The sequence below is a fragment of the Tamandua tetradactyla genome, chromosome 6, assembly GCF_023851605.1.
Source record: "Tamandua tetradactyla isolate mTamTet1 chromosome 6, mTamTet1.pri, whole genome shotgun sequence".
Taxonomy (NCBI): Eukaryota; Metazoa; Chordata; class Mammalia; order Pilosa; family Myrmecophagidae; genus Tamandua; species Tamandua tetradactyla.
This window is the reverse complement of record NC_135332.1, coordinates 95403693-95428308: the sequence shown is the minus strand read 5'-3', so window position 1 is coordinate 95428308 and position 24616 is coordinate 95403693. Positions and strand designations below refer to the sequence as shown.

General features: G+C 40.4%; 1 protein-coding gene across 1 annotated transcript in view; it reads left to right on the top strand.

The window, feature by feature from the left end:
* The window catches only part of ST18 (ST18 C2H2C-type zinc finger transcription factor), a 109737-nt gene that overhangs the window by 39311 nt on the left and 45810 nt on the right, over positions 1-24616 (top strand). Inside the window, exons 6-11 of the mRNA XM_077163194.1 lie at positions 4748-4944; positions 13138-13929; positions 16686-16820; positions 17859-17949; positions 20227-20331; positions 23309-23502. Coding sequence (XP_077019309.1) covers positions 4748-4944; positions 13138-13929; positions 16686-16820; positions 17859-17949; positions 20227-20331; positions 23309-23502 — 1514 coding nt within the window. The remainder of the gene's footprint in view (positions 1-4747; positions 4945-13137; positions 13930-16685; positions 16821-17858; positions 17950-20226; positions 20332-23308; positions 23503-24616) is intronic.

The window sequence follows — 24616 nt, the reverse complement described above, 5'->3', positions numbered from 1 at the left end:
TTCAAGAGTTCAAAACCTCCATTTATTTTTCAATTTTATTCTTTTGGTGGTATGTATCAGAAGATATGCATTGCTGAAGCTCTATTTTTTAAGTCTTACATAACTTCTGTTAACTAGCATTGCAAATGTATTAAGATAGAAGATAAGTTGAAGTACCTGTTCTGTGCTTATTAGACAGATTTGGGGGAATTACCATTTCCTAATTTCTTCGTACTCTTCTCTGAAAACTCATCATATTTGACTTCTAAACATACTTCCCAGCACTGAGTCTGTCATTAATGTTATCTAAGCATGGTTTGTCTCAATCATTAAATTTTTTTTTTATTAGAGAGTTTGTGGGTTTACAGAACAATCATTCATAAAATTCAGGATTCTTTCATATCACCCCATCACCCACATTTGTATTGCTATGGAGAATTTGTTATAATTGATAGCACTTTTTTTTGTGATTCTACTATTTTTTTAACAGTAGTTACATTTGTTACAATTGATGAAAGATTATTAAAGTCATCCTATAGCTATTTCAATAGTTTATGTAGGGTTATTTTTTCCCCATTTTCCCAATCTATTTTTTTCCATGCATGTATTTATTACTCATCTACCCCTACTCTGGATAAAGGGAGTGTCTGCCACGCAGCTTTTACCTCACATGGTCTCAAGATAAAAGCTACATAGTTATACAATCATTGTCAAAGGATCAAGGCTACTGGATTATTGTTCACTACTCTTCGGTATTTCCTTCTGGCTATTCTAATGCACTAGAAACTATAAAGAAGGATCTATATCATGAGTCAGAAGTCATGCTAATGTGTTAGATCCTAATTTCTCAGTTACACCTCTTCCTTCTCATTTGATCATTCTCTCAATCTGCAGGAATATCTGGACAATGACCATTTTAGCTTTTTCGAGTTGGAAAGGGGTGTTGAACTTATGGGGTACAGGAATGAAACCGTTTGATGTTCTTGGAGAATACCAATTAAAACATTATTGAATATTAGATAAAGCCCAGAGTATTTTTTTAAGGTTTTCAGGAATACTGTTGGTTGGGCCTTGACTTACTGTGGCGATTTGTAATAACTGGCTGAAGCTGCGTAAGAGTAACCTCCAGAATGATCTCTAGACTCTATTTGATTTCTTTTAGCAACTGAAACTTTATTTTGTTTCTCAATCATTTTTAATGTAAGTTATATGTTGTCATCAAGGAACATACCATTTCAACATATAATTCAATTTTCTTAATTGAAATGTTTCTTAAATTTGTAACCAGAAAGTTTCTCTGATGTAAAACTACAGATCTTTTCAAGATATTTTAATAACATCAAAGCTGCAAATATGAAATATGGTCTTGAGAGATATTTGGTGCATTGATGAAGTTCCCAGGAGGGCCCTAGATGTTTCAAGCAACAGTTTGACTGAATAGAACAATAAATGCAGTGCTGAGTGTATTTTTCCTTTCTTTCTCATCTACTAGAAAAATATAGATAATAGAGCTCATTTTTTTCCTTAACATTTCAGAGCTCTGCAGATGGGAAAACACAGCCCAGTGGAAATTATTTCTGGCAACCTTGAGAAGATATGTTAGCATTTTGTGGCATTTCTTTTAGTGACATGTAAAGCACGGCTCTCTCTCATCACAGTGCCACAGTGAAGTGTCACAATAAAGCCAAAATAGTGTGCCCTCAGGGAAAACTAGGGAAAGGGACCATTTTCCATGCACAAACAAAGGGTAATATTTATCATAAAGCCTTTCATTTCAGCTCCAAATGCTGCCTGGGCCATGGCTATTTTGCCATGGAGAAATGCACAGAATGTGAGATTTAAAGCAAACGCTATGTGTAAATCTAATTTATGTAAATATAAATAATGTGTAAAAATGGAATGTGTTTGTGGGCATGCATGCATAAATCCTCATAGCATGTCAGGGAGAGGTTGTATATGTTGCATAGCAGTGCCCTCACTCTGGGGTACCAGAAGTCCCAGAGCACAGGACCCAAGTCTTGGGACTCCATCATCACTGATTTCTGTCACTGCCATTTCTATTGACTGTTTCTGTTAACAGCACATATGTTACCTCCTTTATCCACAACCGGTCAAATTGAAGTTATTATCTGCATTTTATAGATGAGGGATTCAATGTTACAATTTGATGCTGAAGTTTACAAAGCTGATATTATTTAAGGTACTTCATAAACCCTCAGTCTCAAATACAATATGTATTTTGAGCTATACATGCTTTCAATAAATCCTTACATATCCCCCTCATCCCACATTTGCCCAGCTATTATGTGGACACAAGCATGGAACTTCATTTTTATTACTATTAAATGTCATCTCATTAGGTTCATTCCATTGCTCTGGTCTATGGATATTTTAATTATGTTTTCCAACATGTTTCATGGACCATCTTCCAATTTAATGTGTGCTCCTGTACACACACACACCCCCACCCAGATTGTTGCTTTGGGCAGAGCCCTAAGATTACCTTCTTTTCTCCAGTTAGAAGGGTTATGGATTCTCCAGGTACTATTCCACCCAGTGGTTAAATGCTTATAAAAATTATCCAAATTCATTTTTCAGGCTTGGGCCCTGGCAGACTTGGATTCAGATATTGGCTTCACCAACCACCAGTTATGTATGTGATCTGGGGAATCTTCCTTGTCTTTACATAAATTTGGAAAATAATACTAATAAGTTTGTGAGGACATTTCAAGTGCTATTAGTTCAGTACCATTTGTTACCATCAACAAAGAAGTGGTATTTTTCTAACTGAGCAGTAAGTTCTTTGTTAAAGTACCTCCCACTTACTTCCAATCCTGGGTTTCATTGATCCATGGTTTGAAAAATCTTCATTTCAATGAATTTTCTTAGCCTCTTTCCCAATATTGGTGTTATGATTAGAGCATTATGGCTTTTAGACCATTTCCTCTCCCTGCTTTAATGTCTGAGGGAGTTTTGGCAGGGGCCTTTCCCAATTTCTGTAAATCTTGGTTTGGCATAGTGGCTTAGGGTTCCTACTTGTATTATTGTCTGAACATCTTTGTTGAAAATGCACTTGATTTAGGAGACTTCACTCATTTAGGGAACTTCTTGAACTCTCTTCACACACACAGGAATTTCATCTCTCTATAATATGTCTCTTCTACCTCTTCCTTTACAAAGATCATTTTCCTTACAAGAAAGCAAAAGTCAGGATAGTTCTGATTTCCTGTTTTCTATGCTACTGCATCATAACTCATATGCTATGGATCTCTGTTTACCTTGGAACAATCTTGTGTGTTTTTGTGTGTTTGTTTTTGACAAACCAACCAGCTTAGTCCACGTGGGCTTTCACTTTATTTAAATTTTTCTTGCAAAGCCACTCTGTGTCCTCATAACCTCGTTTAGTGATAGTCTCTGTTTCTCCATCTTCTTTACCTGTTTACTTTAAATTTGGTCTCATCAGAAAGCATATTGGTTGACTCGGGAATTTCACTCTTTTTCTCATCAGGATTATACAAGAGTCAATTTTTCATGATTTTTAGAACTTTCCAACCCTCTTGAATTACCCGTCTTTTAGAATCTTATTTCGTGAAAGAAATAACAACTGTTTTACACCTCTGACAATTTTGGTATTTACTCTTCTAAAGTCCAAAATATGTTTGTGACTATGACCAAATAATTTTCATGAACAAATAACCATCTTTGCATTAATTCTAAGAGAACAATGTAAGGTCCTTTGTCTGTTTAAAAATATTACTTAGTATTCAATCGTCTTTCAAAATGGAATAAGTAGTAATTTGTTATTCTTATTCTAGAATCTTTTCATCTAAAGTTTCTGCATTTTTCTTCACAAAGAGCTTAATAAATTTCCCGCATGGGCTAACTGTTGGCTAAACCCTCTAGTCTTCATGGATCTTGCCAAGAGAATGTTTGTCTTCCTACAGCATCAGGGAGATCTGCATGAATTCTGAGTGGGTTAGATGTGGGAAATCTATTCAGATTTGATTCCTTAATCAGATTCTGAAAAGAGCCAGCCATAGGAGCATTTCTAAATACAACCATATGAGAACAGGAGAAAGGATAAAATGTTGTCCATTTTTGTGAAATCCAATCTTATTTTTCCTCCTTTTATTTGTTTGTCCTGTGTGCCAAATGGGTGAGCATCAAAAGGCAGACTGCCATACAGCATCTTTTCACTTTTTCCTTTGGTGACTGGTGATCATTGATTGGATGTTCATAGCCTGCCCCCTCCTTCTATGCCCGGTTTCTTTCAAGTCGCAGTACATGCGGCCATCTCAAGCCTGATGCACACTGGGACAGAGATAAGCAGTTTCAGTAGTAAGCAACTATTTAAAGAACCTTGTGATTTAGCCATACTGGACACATTTTTTTTTTCTTTATCTGGTGGTATATTTTTCACATTAGCTGTTGCTTAGGATTAGCAAACCAGCGTAAATCTTGTTTCAGCTCTCCCTGGGTATTTAGTGTAGTGCCAAGCAAAGCACAGATTAACATATGCTTACTCAGGATTAAGGATGATGTTTTAAAAACTCGTCTGATAAGCAGTAAAAGGGAATCTGAACAGTTCAACGGATTCAATAGATGGACTCTCTTTTTCATGCCAACAAACTAACCCTAACCCTTTGTCCCAAGTTCCACTGAAACAGTTTCAATTTCCACAGATTTTGGGTGATACTTCTTGAAAGTCAAATGCCAATGAGCAGCGACACGAGGTGATCATGCTTTCAATTTGCCTCCTTCACTACAGGGCTGCCTATGATTGCTCCATGGTAAAGAAGAGGAGAGCAGAAGAGCAGACCATGGGTGTCCCGGTCAACAAAAGGAAATCTCTGCTCATGAAGCCTCAACACTACAGCCCCCACATGGACTGCAAGGAAGAAAATGACGACAGGGCCGAGACAGATGACAGTGGCCTCTTGGAAACAAATGAGCTCTCCATTGCAGGTAGAGAGGTGGAGGGGCCCAAGCTTGTCCTATTCCCTGGGACCAAAGGCTTCATCTTAATTTATGGAGAACATATGGTGTGTCTGGTTGCAAAAGCATCTTCCAATTTGGAAGCAAAAATTGAAGTTAATTTACTTCACTCATCACCCATTTATTGAAGGTCTGATTTTTATTGAACACTGTGCAGGGTGTAAAGACAAGCAACCCAGAGTTCCTGCTCTGAGTCCATGGACAAAAGTACAGGATTGTGCTTTGCTTCCTTTTGAAGAAAATAAAAGATGCTAAACCTTAAAGTAGATGAGCACCTTGATTGACCATGTAATAGATGTCTAATTCTTGAAGGAACCGTTCAAAACCAAGGGCCATATTTAAGCTTTAAGATTTCTTTTTTTTTTTTTAACTTTTTATTGTTAAATATAACATATATACAAAGAAAAAAAGCAATAATTTCAAAGTACATTTCAATAAGTAGATACGGAACAAATTTTAGAGTTTGTTATGGGTTACCATTCCACTCTTACAGATTTTTCCTTCTAGCTGCTCCAAAACACTGGAGGCTAGAAGAAATACTTTTGTGTTTTCACAAAAAAAAGTGTTCTTTTTTGTGAAAAATAACATATATACTAAAAAGCAATAAATTTCAAAGCACATCACAGCAATTAGTTGTAGAACAGATTTCAGAGTTTGGTATGGGTTACAATTCCACCATTTTAGGTTTTTACTTCTAGCTGTTCTGAAGTACTGGATTCAACAATCATACTCATTTATTAAACCCTAGCATCTCTGTATAAAAAAAGTTAAAAAGTTAAAAAGTTAAACCCTAGCATCTCTGTATAAAAAAAGTTAAAAAGTTAAAAACTTTTTAACTTTTTCCCACTCTTTAGGGGTATTTTGGCTATGCACATTCCAACTTTTTCATGTTGGAAGGGGCTGTCTCTAATATGGGATTGGGGGATGGAACTAGTTGATGTTCTAGAGAGGCTGTCCCATCTGTATTTCAGGACTTATCTGGTCCAGGGACCCACCTGGAGGTTGTATGTTTCTGGAAAGTTACCCTAGTGAATGGAACCTTTGAAGTATCTTATATAATGCCCTAGGTATTCTTTAGGAGTGGCAGGAATGGTTTTAGTTACGGTTTGGCAAGCTATGATAGGTAGCAATGTCTAACTAAAGTTTGTGTAAAAGTGACCTCCAGAGTAGCCTCTTGACTCTATTTAGAGATTGCTTTTGCAAGATCACATGCCATATAATATGATGACAAAATATTTGCATTTTGTTTTATCAGCACATATATTATATATATATATATCAACATATATCAGCCCAAAATATGTTATAATAATATAACATGGACCAATATAGTGAGTCTGTGACCATAATTGTTTCAATAGATATTTTTTAAATAAATATTCATAGCAATGGATGATAGAAGGGGCCTAAAATTGTAGCCTACCATCTCTTTCAATAAGAAAATGATGTTATAGAAAATGTATGAATATGTCCATTATTTCCAAACTAAATACTTTCTAAGGAACATCTATTTTCATTAATTCATGTATTCACTTATTCATCAAACACTGTTTGCATGCTAAGTATGATTTAGTAACTATTTTGAGAATTGTAGGGTTTGTTTTTCCCTGACCATTCCATTCTCTCCCGCACTAAGAATATCCCCCAAACACTTTGTGCATGAAGCTAAAATTGACGGATGCACAAAATCTCTTCAAACTTTATGAGAAAAACAAGTTAATGTATATCTAAAGCAAGCTTGACTTATTAGACAATGAAATTTGATGTGTGCGTGTTTTTTAAATTTACAGAATATGTTATATGAATATGACTTTCTTAAAGAACCAAAATATATGAAATAAGTTGTTGCTTGAATAGATGTATAGAGTATATATATAAAAAATGTAGCTAGATTATTAGATCATTAACATTCAGTGTATATGAAATTATAGGAATAACAGTACATATTAATTAAAATGACGTAGAAGCGTCTTGACTGGGTGAGTGCGAATCTCAGATCACAATCATCATAGATCTAATAATCTCGGCTTGCAAGTAGTTTGAGAGTCTATGGTTAAAATGAAGTTGAATTGTGATTTGACAGTGCACATTTTCCAGGTTTTCTGTATTCAGCATATCTCTCTGAGCGTCATAGTTCATCTGTAAATTATAGTCATCCTTGGCTTTGTTTGTTTTCTTGAAGCTGGTCGCTTTTATTCATTGATTTATGTCGCTTACAGGTGGATTTCACTATTAGGGAGGGCCCTTGAATCAGGGTTTCTATGTACCCTGGCAGCCGGGTGCCGTGTTCTACGCTGTAATCCATCTAGTTGATATTAATTAGCCAAAGCTTTGCACACACAAGCATGCCTGTGCACCAACACATCCTTGTCAGCACCCTGAGGACAAGGGTTGTATCAGGCCCACTGGTCCCCAAGCATTTACATAACAGCTAGATCTTCGTAGATGCTTAATTTTTATCAAGTGAGTAGATTCAGTTATAATCACTGATGGACATCCGTTTGTAGATTCACAAATGTTAACTCTTTGTGCATTTAATACTTTTGCTATAGCTTACTAATAATGAATAGGCTGAAATTACAGCAGCCGTAGTCATTATTTTTGAGTTCTTAATATTAAGTGATAAATATAAATTATATCACTTAATCCACTCAACAGTGCCATGAAGAATTTTTGGTTATGGTCACAATTTCGCAGATGAGATCATTGAGGACCAAGGAGATTTAGCTTTTAGGTACTAGAAGGATGATGATGATGAAACAACTGGAAGGACAAACAAAACAATTGCTTCTCAGATAACCTATGATTCAACTTTTCCCATGCCCCAACTATCTTCAGAAAGCAGACTGGGCAAAGTTTTTGCAAAAATTATAAAGTCACAGTTCCAGAAATGACAGGTCACAGAGGCTCCTATATCTGGTTAAAAGGAGTAAAGATTGTAGGCTTCCCCCTCAGACCTCGGAATCGGCCACTTCCTAGCCCCTGGACCCAACATAAAATCCAAGCACGGTGTAAGGAATTTGTATCTCTCTTTCCATATCATCTGTGTGCCCCAAGTTTTAACCTGGCAAAACATGTGCCCAGTTGTAACTTCAGCTGGGCAGCACAGAGCATGAGATAGGGTATAGTGGTCATCAGCTCGAATCCTGGAAAGCTTTTATTCCATTCCTTGGTACAAATGACACCCTTTATTACCCTCAACCAGTGGTCTTTCAAATATATGCAAAGGGCATTAAGGAATATAGGCAATAATGTAAAAGAAACTATAAAGATAGACCCTCTTCACTGGGGCAAATGGGAGGCCAGTTTGCAAAATACAGCTCAGAGGCAGGATGTGGTCCTGCTTTCACAATGCAGACAAGGAAAAAGAGGATTCCTGGAAGTGAGAAGAACAAAACCAGTGTATGGAATTTCCATATCCTGGGATTTGCTCATGAATTAGGGAAATTCGTTACTGTGGCAGAAGCTTTAAGGGCTGGATTGATAATTCTCAGTAAATATTAAATAAAGGATAAGCCACTCGAAATTCAGAACTTTGAAAGAGGCATTCATTTTCTTAGGGCTTTAATTCTTAGCAAAATTTGCATATTCAAGAGGCCCGGAAAGCTCTTGTATCTATGAGAGTAACTGAGATATTTTCAGAAACTTTACTAAAACCCAGTTATAATAGAGGAGTCCAACTTAAACTCAGACTGTGTTGTGATTGTCAGAGGATGTCTTGCTTAAGCTATTTGGATGCAGAACAACCTAATGCTAGGAAAACTCCATTAGCATATAGCCTGTACGATTGCCAGACTTCAGAGTAGAGACCTTGGTTTAAAGCAAATCAACAGATGTGAAGTTTTGTTTATCAGGCAAAGCATTTTTCTTTTTTAACTGCATGTACAAGAAAGCATCCTTCTCTGCTCCTGCCTCCCAACCGTCCCCCTACTTTGAAATGCACTCAGAAAAGCAGAAAGGGCTGTACCCGGTAAATGTCTATCTGACTGTAACTATCTGAACGTGCCTTCGGAGTTGACTCCAGGAATTTTCTGACTTATTATTGTGGCGGTATTTAGTAAGTTGTGATCTGATTGTTAGTTTTTGTGGTGTTGCTCTCATTTATTTGTTTTAACATTTGTAATTTATAATTTAAGAATCATTGCTTTTTCAATTAACACATTAGCTGCCACTTGTACGCTAGTAACTACGTATTCATCACCTCTTTGCAAATCTCCAAACTTGGGAAAATGAGAGCCCATTCTCATACCCGGTCCTAAGTATTGTTGCATTTTGTCATCTCCTACTACACGTGAAACATCAGCCATCACATCTTACAATCCCAGGTTTTAGGACCTGGAGGTGGCATTTTAATGAGGGTGGAGTTGGGTGGGTGCACCCCGCTGGCTGCTGTGGTAATCTTGAGCAAATCCTTGCTTCTTATATCCAGGGTTATTCTCCATAAAATGGAGTAAAGAGGACCTTTCTTGGAGTTTTCATGAAGGTGGAATGAAATAAAGACTGGAATCCCAAGCCAGGAGCATCTTTAGAGACTTGGCAAATGCTAACTTCCCTAGGCAAGTTCACTGAGTCACCCAGCAGTCACCTCCTTCTAAGGACTGAGACCACAGGCCTGGCGCAGGGGGGCAGTGGGGGGGAGTTTGAAGTGCGGGACCCAGTCTTCACATTTCAATCCCCTAGAGCCTTCCCACCCTTGAGGGCTGGGGTGACACCGACTTGGGGGCATGGTTCGCCACAGTACGCCACAATGGGTGGTGGGTGGGTTGCGCCTCCCTTCGGGCTCAATGGACCCCACTTAGCCTGAGTGAAAACCACCCCGCCGCATCCCTGTGCCGTCAACATCCTCCACCGCAGCATCTGGGGCAGTGGGGTGGGGGGCGGGGGAAAGAGACGCACCCTTTACCGAACACCTGCTTGTGCGTCCACTTTCTATGGGTGCCTGTGGCATGTCGCCGTGCGCCCTACGGGTCCATGACCTTATCCTTAGCTGCAAGGAAGAAACCGGCCCAGCAGCCTCAGGAGCTGCTCGCAGCGCCACGGTCAGAATTCAAACCCAGATCCGCCTGACGCTGAAGGCATGACGGGGGCAGAGGCGCAGAACACAGCACCCGGCCGCCAGGGTACATAGAAACCCATCAGCACAGAAAAACAAATGCAAAAACAAAGCAAAACAAAACAAAACCCACCTAAGGAACCTATTACAAAGCTAGCAGAAACTCGCCCCTTGGGACAGCTGGGTCAGGTTCAAACGCGAACACCGCCCTTTTTCCTGTGGCCGTGAAACCCCGGGAGTGGGTGGATCCCCGGAAAGTTGAGAGAGATTTGCAGAACACCCCTAGAAACCAGCAACCACCGCGTGCGTCGCGTGGAGGCACCTCTAGCGGCGGGACTCCTCTTTTTTTTTTTTTTTCTGAAGAATAATTAATAAATATTTTCTTTTGGCATATAACAAACAGTTGAACCAAACAATTATGTAAACTGGAAATGACCCAAAATGCTGGCAGTTTGGCAGCGGCACAGGGAGACGCATTGAGGGCACACGTGCATGGGGCCCCTCCTCCCTCTCTCGTGATCTGCACTTAATAGGAATATTTTAAACTATGTAGCTAAGCAACAGAGGTAATTGTTGCTTTCTAGAGCTTTTGTTAGCACTCTACCACAGCCCAAATATGCATAATTAGGTATAATGTCTATAAATCATTATTGTACACATGTGGGTAGTTAAGTGGAGTGAGAGAATAGTTCAATGAATTGAGTGTATTCACTGAAAATGCTTTTTATTTGTTTTCGGTAGTTCATAATACTTTAAAATGATCATAACCCTTTACACTCTTTCTTAATAGCCAACGGTGATATTGAGAAAAACTTCATTTGCATTTTAGACTATGTTTAATTTATTATTTAAACCTGGGGTTCCTCTGATATGAATTCAGGAGAGGATAGACCATCTTATCAAATATTGTGTGCTTGTTTATCCAAGCTCTCTTCTAGGAAGTAAAATGTTAAATTTTTCAGTTTATGTTGAATGGATCCCAACAAAAGACTGCACCCTATAATCAGCATTATTTAAAGGGGCTAGTGTTGTGACTAAATTCTTCCCTTCATCCAAAAATGCTTTTAGTTACTATGGCAATATTTACTTGATCCTGGCAGTCCAGTGTTGATTTAGGGAGATAATTACCAGAAAGGAAGATGATGGAGATGTATTTTGGAGTGTCCTTGTCAGAGACAATGTTTATAAAAAAATTAAATGAGACACAAAAAAAGGCACTTTGTCTTCCAGCACAGACACCCTCTCCTCTGGACCCAGGCTTTTCTTCTACCCAAAGATGTTTATTAACTCAGAATGCACTTCACTTGGTGTCTTTAACAGTCTTTTAAGGGGGCTTATCATTTTCTGCTTCCCACCCCTTCCCCTCCGTTCCTGCCACGCAGCCCTTTGAGACACAAAGATGGTCGTATATTATTATTATAGAGTTTTTTTGTCCTAGTCATTGTCAGAAGAACAATGGCTTTGGCTGCTTAGTGCATTTCATCACTCCAGGTGCCTCGGCCAGGTGTGGAGTGGCCCAGGAACCGGTTTTCCCTTCGTCACACGTGCTCAGCAGGTGTTTTTACTTTTATGTTGGGATAGGCTGGTTCCGCATACAATATGCATTCCTGACAGTGATGGGGGTGACACGGGGACAGCAGCAACCCCGTGGGCTGTCAGGGCAGGGTGACACTTTCCCCAGGTCACAGAGATTCCTTGACAGCCAAGGCTCCAGTTGGCCCATTCTGAATACATCTAGTTAGTATTCAATGTCCTGCCACCATCTCTGGGTCTCCTACTTGTTTTACAACCAATGATGCAAGTAACACACCGGATGATTCGTTGCTATCTGAGATTTTATTTGATCATGCTAATTTTCCCATTTACTTGTGCTTCCCTCAGCCTGCAATTTGAGTGTGACAGTTACCAGAGTGAACAGGAAGTCTTGAAAGCTTCATCGTCCTTGTAATTATCATCATCTCTATGTGGATTTATTTTGTATTTTAGCTAACATTCTGTGACATCTGAAAGTATGTTTGAGAAACTGTGAGGGTAAAGTATGTAAATCAATTAAGCTTAAATACACATTGCCATGCTAACAGAAATCTGATGAGTATTTATTTTCTTTATAATGTATTATGTGCATTTGATTTTCTTTGGGTTGGCCAAGATTGGGGAATAGGAGAGGCACAGCGACAAGAATTTCACACTTAGCACTCTGGGATTGAGTATCTATCTATTTCTTGTCGTGATCAGTACCCTAGAAACTGTTGGCTTCTAATATTTGCTCGAAATTCTAATAGCTCACTTTTTAAATAGAAATTCTCGAAGTATTAAAAGTCCAAGTTTTGTTTTAAGAGAATATATATTTTGCTCCTTAATGCTTATAAAATTGATAGAAACCATATATTGCATGTTATATGTATGTGTGTATATTTATGAATGTGTATACCTGGTGCCAGTTTTTAAAATTTGTGCACTTCCAAGTACAGAATTTCCATATACCCCCTCATACCCAAAGTTCTCCTTCTTATTAACACTTTGCATTGGTGCAGAAGCCTTTTCACAATTGATGAAACAATATTGTTATAATAACATCATAGACTATGATCCCATAGTTTACATTAATATTTCACTCGGTATAGTACAATTCTGTATTTGTTTTTTTTTTTTTCTGGTAACATATAGACAATGTAAAATTTCCCATTTTAGCCACTCTCAAGTATACAATTCAGTGGTATTCATTGCATTCACAATGCAGTGCTGCCATCACCAACATCCATTACTAAAATTTTCCATCCCCCCAAACAGAAACTCTGTACCAATCAGTGTTAGCAGCCCATTCCCCACCCCACCCCAGCCCCTGGTAACCTAAATTCTATTTCTGACCCTATATGTTTGCATAGTCTAATTATTTCATACATGTGAGAGCATGCAATATTTGTCCTTTTGTGTGTAGTTTATTTCACTCAACATGACGCCTTCAAGACATTCACGTTGTAGCATGCATCAGAACTTCACTCCTTTTTACGGCTGAATAATGTATATATATATATCTATATATATCCTGGTGCCATTTTCTTAAAGTATTTTTGTTCTTGTTTTTAAAAGTTGTTCTGCTTTTTCCTTAGAGGAAATCATGATAAAGCCTATGGATGAGACCCTGCGCTCAACTGCACAAGGAATCTCCGACAGAAGAGAAGACAGATACGCGAGTTACCAAGAGCTTGTGGTCAAATCTTTAATGCACTTGGGGAAATTTGAAAAAGATGTGTCCATCCAAACTATCAGTGAAAACCTAAATGACAGCGGCATCCAGTCTTTGAAAGCAGAGAGTGACGAGGTGGATGAGTGCTTTGTGATACATTCTGACGACGGCAAAGACAAAGTCACTGGCGGTGGGCTCCGGTACCCCTCCTCGGATGACAGTGACAGCAACTCTGGAAGTGCGGAGAACAGCTGGGACAGTGGCTCCAACTTCTCAGAAGAAACCAAACCGCAGAGTGTCCCAAAGTACATTTTCGTGGACAATAAAAAAGATCTGTTGGAAGTTTCAGAAGTAAAAACTGAAGGTGAAAATTTTATCCCTTGCGAGAATAAGTGTGACCCGCAGATAGAGAAGAGAGACCCAGAGAATGCTCCCCGGGAACCGCCGGGCAGCCAAGGCCAGCCTTCCTTCCTGGAGAAGGAGGATGAGGATAATGAGGGCTTGTCAGCCAGGCGGGAGGAAGCCATCCACCCGGAGAAAGCAAAGGGGAACTTGAATTTGCTGGAGCAGGCAATCGCTCTGCAGGCTGAGCGAGGCCGCGCTTTCCATAACACCTACAAAGAATTGGACAGGTTTCTACTGGAGCACCTGGCAGGGGAGAGGAGGCAAGCCAAAGTGATTGACATGGGTGGAAGACAAATCTTTAACAGCAAACGTAAGACACATTTACATTTATTTTAGAATAAAACTGCTTTCGGGTTTGAATAAAAAAATTACTTGGATTTAATTATTTCTTCCAGATAGCTTTTATGTCAACACTCATCACAACTGAAAGCAATGTTCTCCAAGATAGCGCTCTAACTTCCCATGCTCCCTAGTCATGTGACTCTGCTCTTAAGGAGAGAATGCTAGAATTAAAAAAAGAAAAAAAAAAAGGTTTACCCAAGTCTTCAGATGAGCTGGTTAATTCTAAAATGACTTTGCCTATATTACTAATAAAACTTTAGATCAAAGTATAAGTAAGGTCACGATCACGTAACTAATTGTCCAGCCTAGGTCATGTTTTGAGCGAAAGGGTGTGGTATTAATAATTTCTCCGGCATAGCAGGTGTGAAGGAGTCTGTCCCACGCACACCAGGATATAAGGTCTCCAGAATGTAAGATCATCCTTGTTATGCAGGATTGTGCCCAGGTAAATAAAGAAGAAAAAGAAAAGCCAGGCAGGCCTGAGAGTTACACAGACCTCAAGCTCTGGCTCCTTATCTTGCAAACAGGTTCTGCCCTATAAAGCATTTCATCAGCATCTTTGTTTTCTCCAGCAGAGAAGAGACTTGCAGACAAAGGTGCATGATGGGCTGTCAGTGGGCCACACCTGGGCAGGTGCCAGCCCTGCCTTATCTCCAACACCCTCTCTGGTTTTCTGTAGACAGTGTGGCGAGAGGGAGGAGATGCTGGATGCCAACCTTTTCAATGCAGTTTAGAAATGTGGTCCAAGAGAGGAAGCATACTGTCGCCTTTCTCCTTTTTGTCCAATTCACCCTCCTATGGTTGCATCCCTGTGAATTTCACTGTAATCAAACTTCAGGGGGGTTGGGGGTTGATCAGGGGTCTAGCCCATGCCCAAATCAACGTGAAAATTGGTTATATGTCTGGATTAAATAAAATAGATATCCCCCAAATCACAGAATATAAAAAACTCATAATGTGCCTCTTTGACTCTTACGAAATGCAAACTGTGGAGCCTCCACATTACATAGCACTTACCTTTTGTCCCTTGTTAGACGATTGCTGCCAGACCCCTCCGTGTCCTTGCCTACTCACTGTTGATTTCTCACTCCCTTTACTATTTTTTACTTCCGATCCTCCTCCAGACTGGCCCTGTGTCCTGTAACTCAGAGCATCCTTGGCTCCTCCTCTTTCTGCTGCAACCAGGCCCCCATAAAATTGTATTACTTACAACCCGCTGTGCCCCATCTGCCAAGCCCCACCTAGAACCCGCCCACTAGGGCTCACTGGGCCCCCAAGGTGAGAGCGGGCATTGTAGCATCCCGACCTGGGGATGTCTGTTGTGGGGCGCACCCCTGCCCTTCTCCCCGCCCCTCACTTTGCATTGGAGCATATGGGCTCTCCGCATCCCCGCTCGCTCGCTGCACCCTCTCCCCCATTCCACCTCCAGCAGCATTTTTGGTGGCAGGATCATGAACATTATGTTCACGCTCAGCACCACGTGCACCCATCATTCCTTACCCCTAATGCCTGGAGAATCCCTCCTCCTCCCTGCCCGCCGCGGGGGGAGAGGGGAAATGGGGAGTGGGGGAGGCTCTCTCAGTGGCTTCCAGTCAGCCCTGACTCCAGAGATCTGGAGGCCATTTCAGCTCTGACAATGCACATCTGCTTGACGCTTAGCTACCTTCTCAGTCACAACAGGGACACTTCTAAATAAGGCCTTGCCTGCGTTCGCTGAAACCTCCTTAGTACCTGTGTCAGGCCTCACTTCTCCTGTTTATTTATATAACCCTTTCTCTAACCCGGGACAACGCGGGGTCAGGAAAACGAGGCGGCCCAGTCTGCAGGCTCCCAGCGCACTGCAGCCGGGCTGGGCCGGCCGCAGGGCCTCGTTCCCCGCCTGGCTGCAGCCGGCTCTCCCTTACTCGGGTTCCTGGCAGAACTCTCCAGGATGCTCCCAAGGCAGCCCCTTCTCTTTGTGGCCCCATTTTCTGTATCTCCCTCAAGACAATTGCTTTTCCAGACGTCCTTGCCTCTGCCTTCCTAGTCTGTTTCTGCTTTCTGAGTCCTGCCTTGTGGAGCCCACCTGGCAGCCCCCCCCGAGGTCGGGAATATTCCGGCGGCGCCTCCTTCCCGTGGACTGGAAGTGAGCTGCGGGACGGGCGCCGGCAGCAGTCCCACTCTCCCCGGCCTGACCTCTTGTCCCCAGCTTATTTCCCGAGGGCAGACGTGGGCGGTGGTGGTGACCAGCCCAAGCCCAGGGGCTGCGCCGTCCCCCGCCCCTACACCAGGGGCACAGGGGCCCATCGGATAGGTTTTGCCATTTTATGATCATCATCATTATTATTATTCAGTTTTTAAATTGTGCTTTGTAAGTTTAAATCTGGCTTTTTCCAGATTCTTAATTGGAGATGGTTTGGGTTTGAATACATTCCTTCTCACTTTTTTTTTCTTTTTCTTTTCGGCGTGAATCTCATGAGGCTGTAACTCCGATATGTGACATGACAACTGGAAACCATCCCTGTGCTCCGACACTCCCTTCCCCGTGCTTTGGAAACCATGAACATTGTAAACCATATTTTTATGTTTCCACAGGTCTTGTTGAGGGTTTTATTCAAGGCAATGTGAGAGGAATGTTTACGGGGATAAAACTGAAAAGTGAGAACGTCACCCCTGCAAGGCCACGCCGCTCGACGCGGGAGGGAAGAATAACCAAATGAATTTCTCAATTCACTGTCCCCGCAGATTCTCCGCGACCCGAGAAGAGGGAGACCAAGTGCCCCATCCCGGGCTGCGACGGCACGGGGCACGTGACGGGACTGTACCCCCACCACCGCAGCCTGTCGGGGTGCCCTCACAAAGTGCGCGTCCCGCTCGAGAGTGAGTATGGGTGGTCCGGAAGAGGGCAGGCCCGGAGGCAGCGCCGCAGGACGTCACTCCCACCTTGCCGTCCAATTTGGAATTTGGGGGGAAATGTGAAGTTTTCGCTTTCTGTGGCTACCTGCGTTTGGGCTCAGCCATTTCTGACCTGGGGGCGAGGCTGCCTTAACCCAGGAGGCATCTGGGCTCAGTGCACCCTTGAACCCGTGGCATGCACCCTCAGGATGGTCATCGATGTGCCCCACCCCCCGCCCCCGGCTTCCCTCCCCTCGTGGGAACAGGAGCCGCGTGACGTCATCCCGGCACACCCCGGGGTGCTGAGAGCCCTGACCCAGAGCTGACCTCAGGCAGTCCTCCAGGCCCGCTTCCCCCCAGCTCTAAGCTAGGAAACCCGAGGGAGAAGGGAAGAGCCAGGTGAGGATGCTTTTTGAACTCACTCATGGACACAACAGCGGGAGTTCTGCAAGCTGCAGCTATGTGAAGGCTTCAAAAGCAAGCCTTGTGCAAACCACTGACCCTGACCAGTTCGGTACCGTGCTGCTGGATTTACCTGACGCTCACTGCACTGTCCTCTTTGGCCCATAACTGAGTCGGGGCAGGGAGCGGAAGGGGGAGTAGCTGGGCAAAGAATCAGCATAGTGTCACTTAAATCAAAAAGACCATATTCAGAAAGTCCAACTGCCGGGAAAAGAAAGAACCATTTAAGAAACACTGGTCTTCCCCCACTCCCCCAAGGAAAAGCACATGAATGTAAAAGAAGTCTATGAGCATGACAGTTTAAGTTAAATGCAAGCATCTCTTTTAAGTCTAGTGTTAATCATAAATGCGAAGTGTAGGGAAATTCGAACTGGAACACGTTCACCGAGTTTACATGTTGTCCTTAAGTGCGTGCTTGTTTCCATCGGAATAGATGCAGGACGGAGTAGGGTGGAGTACCTAAGTGAAGTCATTGGAATGAAAAACTGAGGAATAATTTTGTTGGTGCATTCTGTGTTGCCGGTAGCTCATCCTTTTCTTTTGTTGCTGTTTTGTGCTTAGTTCTCGCCATGCATGAAAACGTGCTCAAGTGTCCCACGCCGGGATGCACAGGCAGAGGGCATGTCAACAGCAATCGCAACACGCACAGAAGGTAACTCCAGCGAGAGGCGGATCACTGCGTTAAAGGAGACACTTGAGAGAGACTTCCCACCAATAAAGTGATGAACTAGCGAGGTGTTATCAAAATCACTGCAACACTATCAAATATGTCACCCCTTGAAATAGATGAGGACAGTCTCAACGTGTACAGAGTGAAAAAGAAAGAAAACTACCTCGTTCTTTTCTTTCCTAGAAATATTCATGTTAGCGGCCCATCTACCAGTAAATGTTATATTTGAAGTTTCTCAGAGAGCACATTCATTTCATATCATATTCATCTGTACAAAGAGAAAATGTTCTCTTTTGCCCTGAGACCTCACAGCAGATGTTTTGCTGCAGAAGAGTTGCTATGGGTTGTTTTGGATTCCATCCTGTAGGCATTAAAAAGATGCAAAAAGGACTCTCAGTAGGCAGTGGTTCTGACTATGAACCAGGCTACGATTGACATAAACTCACTGAAATTGCAACTGAGATAAAACATTGATATGGAAAATTATATACAACTGTAGGGTGCATATATAAACATTTTGATGAAAATGTTTATTGTTTTATGTGTACATTTAAGATTATGCATAGATTATATGAAGTATTAGTATGACTTATAAGCATATTACCAGAAAACTTCCTATTCTACACTTTTAGTTTATACTAAGATGTAAAATTAAGTTCCTAAAATTTTACCAAAGATCCTAAGATAAACAATGGCATAACCATGCTAATTTATGTAGTTACAGGTTGCAATTTGAGTGAGCACCTTTAACTATAAATATTAAGAAGTTTGAGTGTAATTTAGCCATTTTTTCTTTACATTATATATATATATATATATATTTCTTTGCATGGCAGTGCAACGGTGGCTCAGTGGCAGAATTTTTTCCTGCCATGCCGGAGACCCGGGTTAGATTCCATAGCCTGCCCATGTCAAAACAAAACAAAACAAAACTGAGTTATATATATATATATTTTGTTTGTTTGTTTTTATGTGAAGACCTGAATGGTGGGTAAGCACTGGAAGGAAGAGACTACGATGGAACAGGATTCACTGGGGAACCGATCTAGTCCTGTGGAGGCCACTGTAAAACAATTGCCCTTTAAAGCCCAGTGCCTTTTTAAAAATACATACATGTATTTGTTACGAAATGTATGCACACATAGTTCAACAATACTGCACAATCAATGACTCACAATATCATCACATAATTGTGTGTTCTTCACCATGATCATTTTTAGAACATTTGCATCACTCCAAAAATAAGAAATAAAAATTCTTTTTTTTTCCCAAAAAAGAACTCATACATCCTATACCCCTTACCCCTCCCTCTCATTGGCCCACAGTATTTCAATTTTCACCTTTTATCTTCCCCTATTATTTATTATTATTTTTTAATTCGTCTATCCATACCCAGGATAAAATGAGCATCAGGCACAAGGTTTTCACAATCATGCAGTCACACTGTAAAAGCTATATAGTTATACATTCGTCTTCAAGAATCTAGGCTGCTGGAACACATTTCAACAGTTTCAGGTACTTCCCTCTAGCCACTCCAATACACCATAAACGAAAAAGGAATATCTATATATTCCCGGACCATGCACATACGCCCCCCCCCAAAAAGAAATGGAATATCCATATAATGTTAAGAATAACCTCCAGGATAACCTCTCAACTCTGTTTGAAATCTCTCAGCCACTGAGACTTTGTCTCATTTCTCATTTCCCCCTTTAGGTCAAGAAAGTTTTCTCATTCCCATGATGCCGGGTCCTGGCTCATCCCCGGGAGTCAGGTCCTACGTTACCAGGGAGATTTAAACCCCTGGGAGTCATGTCCCATGTAAGGTGGAGGGCACTAAGTTCACCTGTCAAGTTGACTTAGAGAGAGAAGCCACATCTGAGCAACAAAAGAGATTCTCTAGGGACTCTTAGGCATAGTTATCAGTAGGCTTAGCTTCTTCTTTGCAGGAATAAGCTTCATAGGGGCATGCCCCCACATTGAGGGCTCAGCCTATTTAACTGGTTGTCCTTACATAATATTTTGATTTAATACATGGCATACTACTTTTCACCTCAGAGACGGGATCAGGAAGAAAGTGTTGCTACCATATTTTGCAAAATCCTTTGGGATCTTTTAATGATAGAATACAAAAAGTGAACTATCAATGCGACTTAACATTTAGTGTGTGCCAAGTAGGCTAAGAGATGCATGCCAAAGCAAATTACATTATCGTTTTAACTCAAATCCTCCCACTTTTGTTTTGTTTTTTTTTAACAGTCTTTCTGGGTGTCCAATTGCTGCAGCTGAAAAATTGGCAATGTCACAGGACAAAAATCAGCTCGATTCTCCCCAAACTGGGCAGTGTCCAGACCAGATTCACAGGTATGAACATCCCGTGATGTTCCTGACAGTCTACTCATGTAACACTCTCCTGTGACAGGTTCCTTTGTCCCTCGGGCCCAGTCTCTTGGTCTGATCTCAGTTCTCAGCCACCCGTAGACTTATGTGGGAGCTCATTTGAGAGACTAGTCTGGTTCATTACCTTATCACTTAAGTTAGCTTCTAGACCCTCCAGTAGTTTAACTGGAAATTAATCTATATGCAAATGTAACATAATGTGGGTGAATCGAAAAGAAATGGAATATGTAATGTATATAATCAAAACTCTGTCACTAAACTTAACCAATCTCACTGGTCAGGTAAACTCTCAGTTATAGCTGAGTTAACCTTTCTGCCTGGAGAAGATGCCATCAGAAGTCACTCATATCTATTCGTTCATGTGTTCCAAATGTACAGAGTTCCTTTAAAATAAAAATTCACTCCATGAAGTGATAACTAACAATAAAATATCTCCTATTGGTCTTAGTAGGTCCCAGATTTTTTACAGTGTCTTAGTAGTTTGGAAAAATTTATACCTAACCTTAATGAGGAAGCTTAACGTGAAGTTATAGATTTATTTGTGCAAAAAAATCAAATATTTAGGAAAAGTGATTTCAGGATCAAGACAGGTCTTCAGTGAGTCACTGAAATGGAAAACAATTATTAAGAGTTCAGTATTTTGCGGATATGACGTCCCTTAATGTGTTCAAAACACATCAGTGAAAAACACATGCAAAGCATGATCTTCATTACTGTACTGAATAATTAGGAATTAAAAATCTTAAACAGACCTCTTAGCTAGAGTTCTCTAGTTTCTTCCTGAATAGGTTATTTATCAAAATGTAAATATATAAAATATTTAAACAAGCTGTGGTATATATATATATATATATATATATATATATATATATATATATATACATGCGATGGAATATTATGCAGCTGTAAGACAGAATAAAGTTATGAAGCATGTAACAACATGGATGGACCCTAAGGAAATTATGCTGAGTGAGATGAGCCAGAAACAAAAGAACAAATACTGCATGGTCTCACTGATATGAACTGACATTAGCAAATGAACTTGGAGAATTTCAGTTGGTAACAGAGACCATCAGGAGATAGAAATACGGTAAATATTGGGTAATTGGAGCTGAAGGGAAACAGATTGTGCAACAGGACTGATTGTAAAAATTCAGAAATGGATAGCACAATACTACCTAACTGTAATACAATAATGTTAGAACACTGAATGAAACTGAATGTGAGAATGAAAGAGGGAGGAAGGCTGGGGCACAAATGAAATCAGATGGAAAGATAGACAATAAAGACTGAGATGGTATAATCTAGGAATGCCTAGAGTGTATAATGATAGTGACTAAATGCATAAACTTTAAAATGTTTCGCATGAGGAAGAACAAAGGAATGTCAATAATGCAGGGTGTTGAAAATAGATGGTAATTAGTATTTTAAAACTTTAACGTATGTGTGAGACAAGCAAAAAATGTTTATTCGGTACAAAATTTATATTTTGACTAGTGCATTTCCTAATATAACTTATGTGGACAGCTTAATCTAACACCATAGTACCTGGAACCTTGCACAGGGCATGAGATTTTGTAGGTTTGTCCAGAGTGATGCCCAGATAAATCCTAGAGCAATTTGAACAGTGAATAGGGAAGTATTTGCAGAGTCCTAGGGGGAATGGTGAGAAAGCGGGAAAATTCAACTCCCCCAGGTGAAGAATTCTTGATATTCTCACAGGCAGTGGGGACAGCCAAAGCAATAGACCGAGCCTCAAAAAATATATATATTAAAAAATTACAAAAAATTTATTTTGTGCACTTCTTAAAAGATAAGGATTGCCTTACATTGGAATATTTATGGAATTTTAGGGGTATAAATCAAATTATTCATACAATAATATAGCTGATCATTAAACTATTTTTATGTAGCAGGTAAAATGTGTTTTATTCCTCATTCAAAGAATAACATTGAAATTTTGGCATCCTGATGAGCCAGGCATAGTTTGATGGAAAACAAGAGATAAGATACATTTTTTAAATTGCTAACCTCTAAAAGGTTTATCTATTATTGTTCTCTGACCACTGGACCACAGCAGAAAGATATTTGTGTCTCCCTTAACTGGAATTGATGCCGTGCAAATATGGTCCAATTGCTTAATCCCAAATACAATAATTCTAAAGGAATATTTGATTCACATTTAACTGGGATTGAGATAAATATATAGAAAAATGTGATTGCTATAATACTGTAATTTTGAGTGATACTGAATTAGGTAAAGTTAATAGATGAAATATTGAAATCCTCTTTAAAAGATTACTTAAATCAACAAAAACCTACAGACTGAAAGTGGGAAGGAAATGGTAGAAAGTCTTAGAAGAAACTCCCAATTCAGGAATCAAGTTTACCAGGTGTTTGCTGCCCCTCTTTAGGCATTGGGCCAGCTTTACAGAGCTGAACAGAAGTCAGCGTCAGTTCTTCTGGACAAAATACAATTACGTCTCCTCACTAGTTACAATGGTGAATGTGCACTGATAACCTGGCTAACCATCCTAACCAGCAAGATGTGCGGGTCTTGTCAGTGCGCTAACCAGCACTGACTATTACCTGGCACTTTTCCCTGGGGAGCTCAGAGCCCTGGCAAATATGGAAAACATGCTCCTCCTGCCATCCACCTCACATAGACAGAGGACCCTGTGTTCCTGTTTTACTGATGGGAGACTGGGGCAGAACGCGGGACTTCCCCATAGGCAGAGCCGAACTGAAAGCGCTTCCACGTGCCTGGCGCTGGTTCCGAGCATGTGGCTTCATCATGCTGTGGTCGCAGCGCCTCTCCACAGGGCAGGATCTCTGTGGGGACCCCCAGCAGGGACGGTCCCACCTGTGTCCACTTCTGATAGTCATCTGCTCACCGGTCGTTTTATCTTGTTTCTTTTGCACTCTTCCCCTCTCTCTCCAGGACGAGCTTAGTGAAGCAAATTGAATTCAATTTCCGATCGCAAGCCATCACCCCTCCCAGAGCTACCATGTCAAAAGAACAAGAGAAATTTGGAAAAGTACCGTTTGATTATGCCAGTTTCGACGCCCAGGTTTTTGGTAAACGCCCCCTCATACATACAGGGCAAGGACGAAAAACGCCACCATTTCCTGAATGTAAGCCTGAACATCTAATACTATTCCAAAAAAAAAAAAATGTGCTTTGTGAGTCTTTGTCCACTCAAATATATAATCTTCTATTTTACTAGTGGGAAGAGAGAAAAATAAATTACACAACAATAAGTTGATCAGTATAATTGATTTTACACTGAAGTAACACTGAATATGATAAATACTTAATGGGGTAGATTACCCTACAATTATGTTGCCATTGTGTAATCTAAGTACAGTAATTCTAAATGAGTATATAGTGCATATTTATTTAGGCTTGAGATTAATATATTGAGAAATATTTTATAATACATGTGTATTAATTATATAATTTATAATGTAATAATATAATATAGTATTTGGGGTCATATTGAAATTATGGAAATCTAATAGACAAAATGTTGAAATACTATTTAAAAGATTACTTTAAAACATGTTAGGTGGAAACATTACTGCAAAGACATTTAGTCTGAAGGTGGGAGATAAGGGTGAAAAGTTTAAGAAGACACAATGCAAGAATCACGTTTCAACTAGGAAAAAAATATTTGTGATTGTAGAGATGTTTATCCCCAAACGTAAGAATTAATGAAGAGACATTTCAGATGTGTTACTATTCCATAATGCTAACAAATCCCCATTAAGACCATGACTCCAGGATGGGATAGCGTGTAAAACCTAGTTCTGCTAACACACTTTTTCACATTGCTTCGTTCCTTGAATGTTCAATTAGAAAGGTGAGAAAGTGAACATTGAGAGAAAGCATGGAAAGTGATTTCTGCACTACGGTAACTTAATCATAGAGGAAGAACATACATAAGTCCTCACCGAGTCCCCAAACTTTCTATTAATTAATCCAAAAATATCTTTTTGGTCTTTCACCAAGACCCCCACACCAAGAGCTCTTATGAGCATAGAATATTTTCTTCGTTATGTGACGCTGATCAGCTTGTTCAAAGAGCTCGGATGCCATACAAAACCCAGTGCTGAATGAAGAGCTTTGAAAGAAGTGCCCATGGAAGAGAAATACATTAAATCAGGATAAATATTTCATTTGTTCTTACCAAAAATAGGTCCCAATCCACATAAATAACTACATAACAGTCTGTTAAATTCAGGGAGA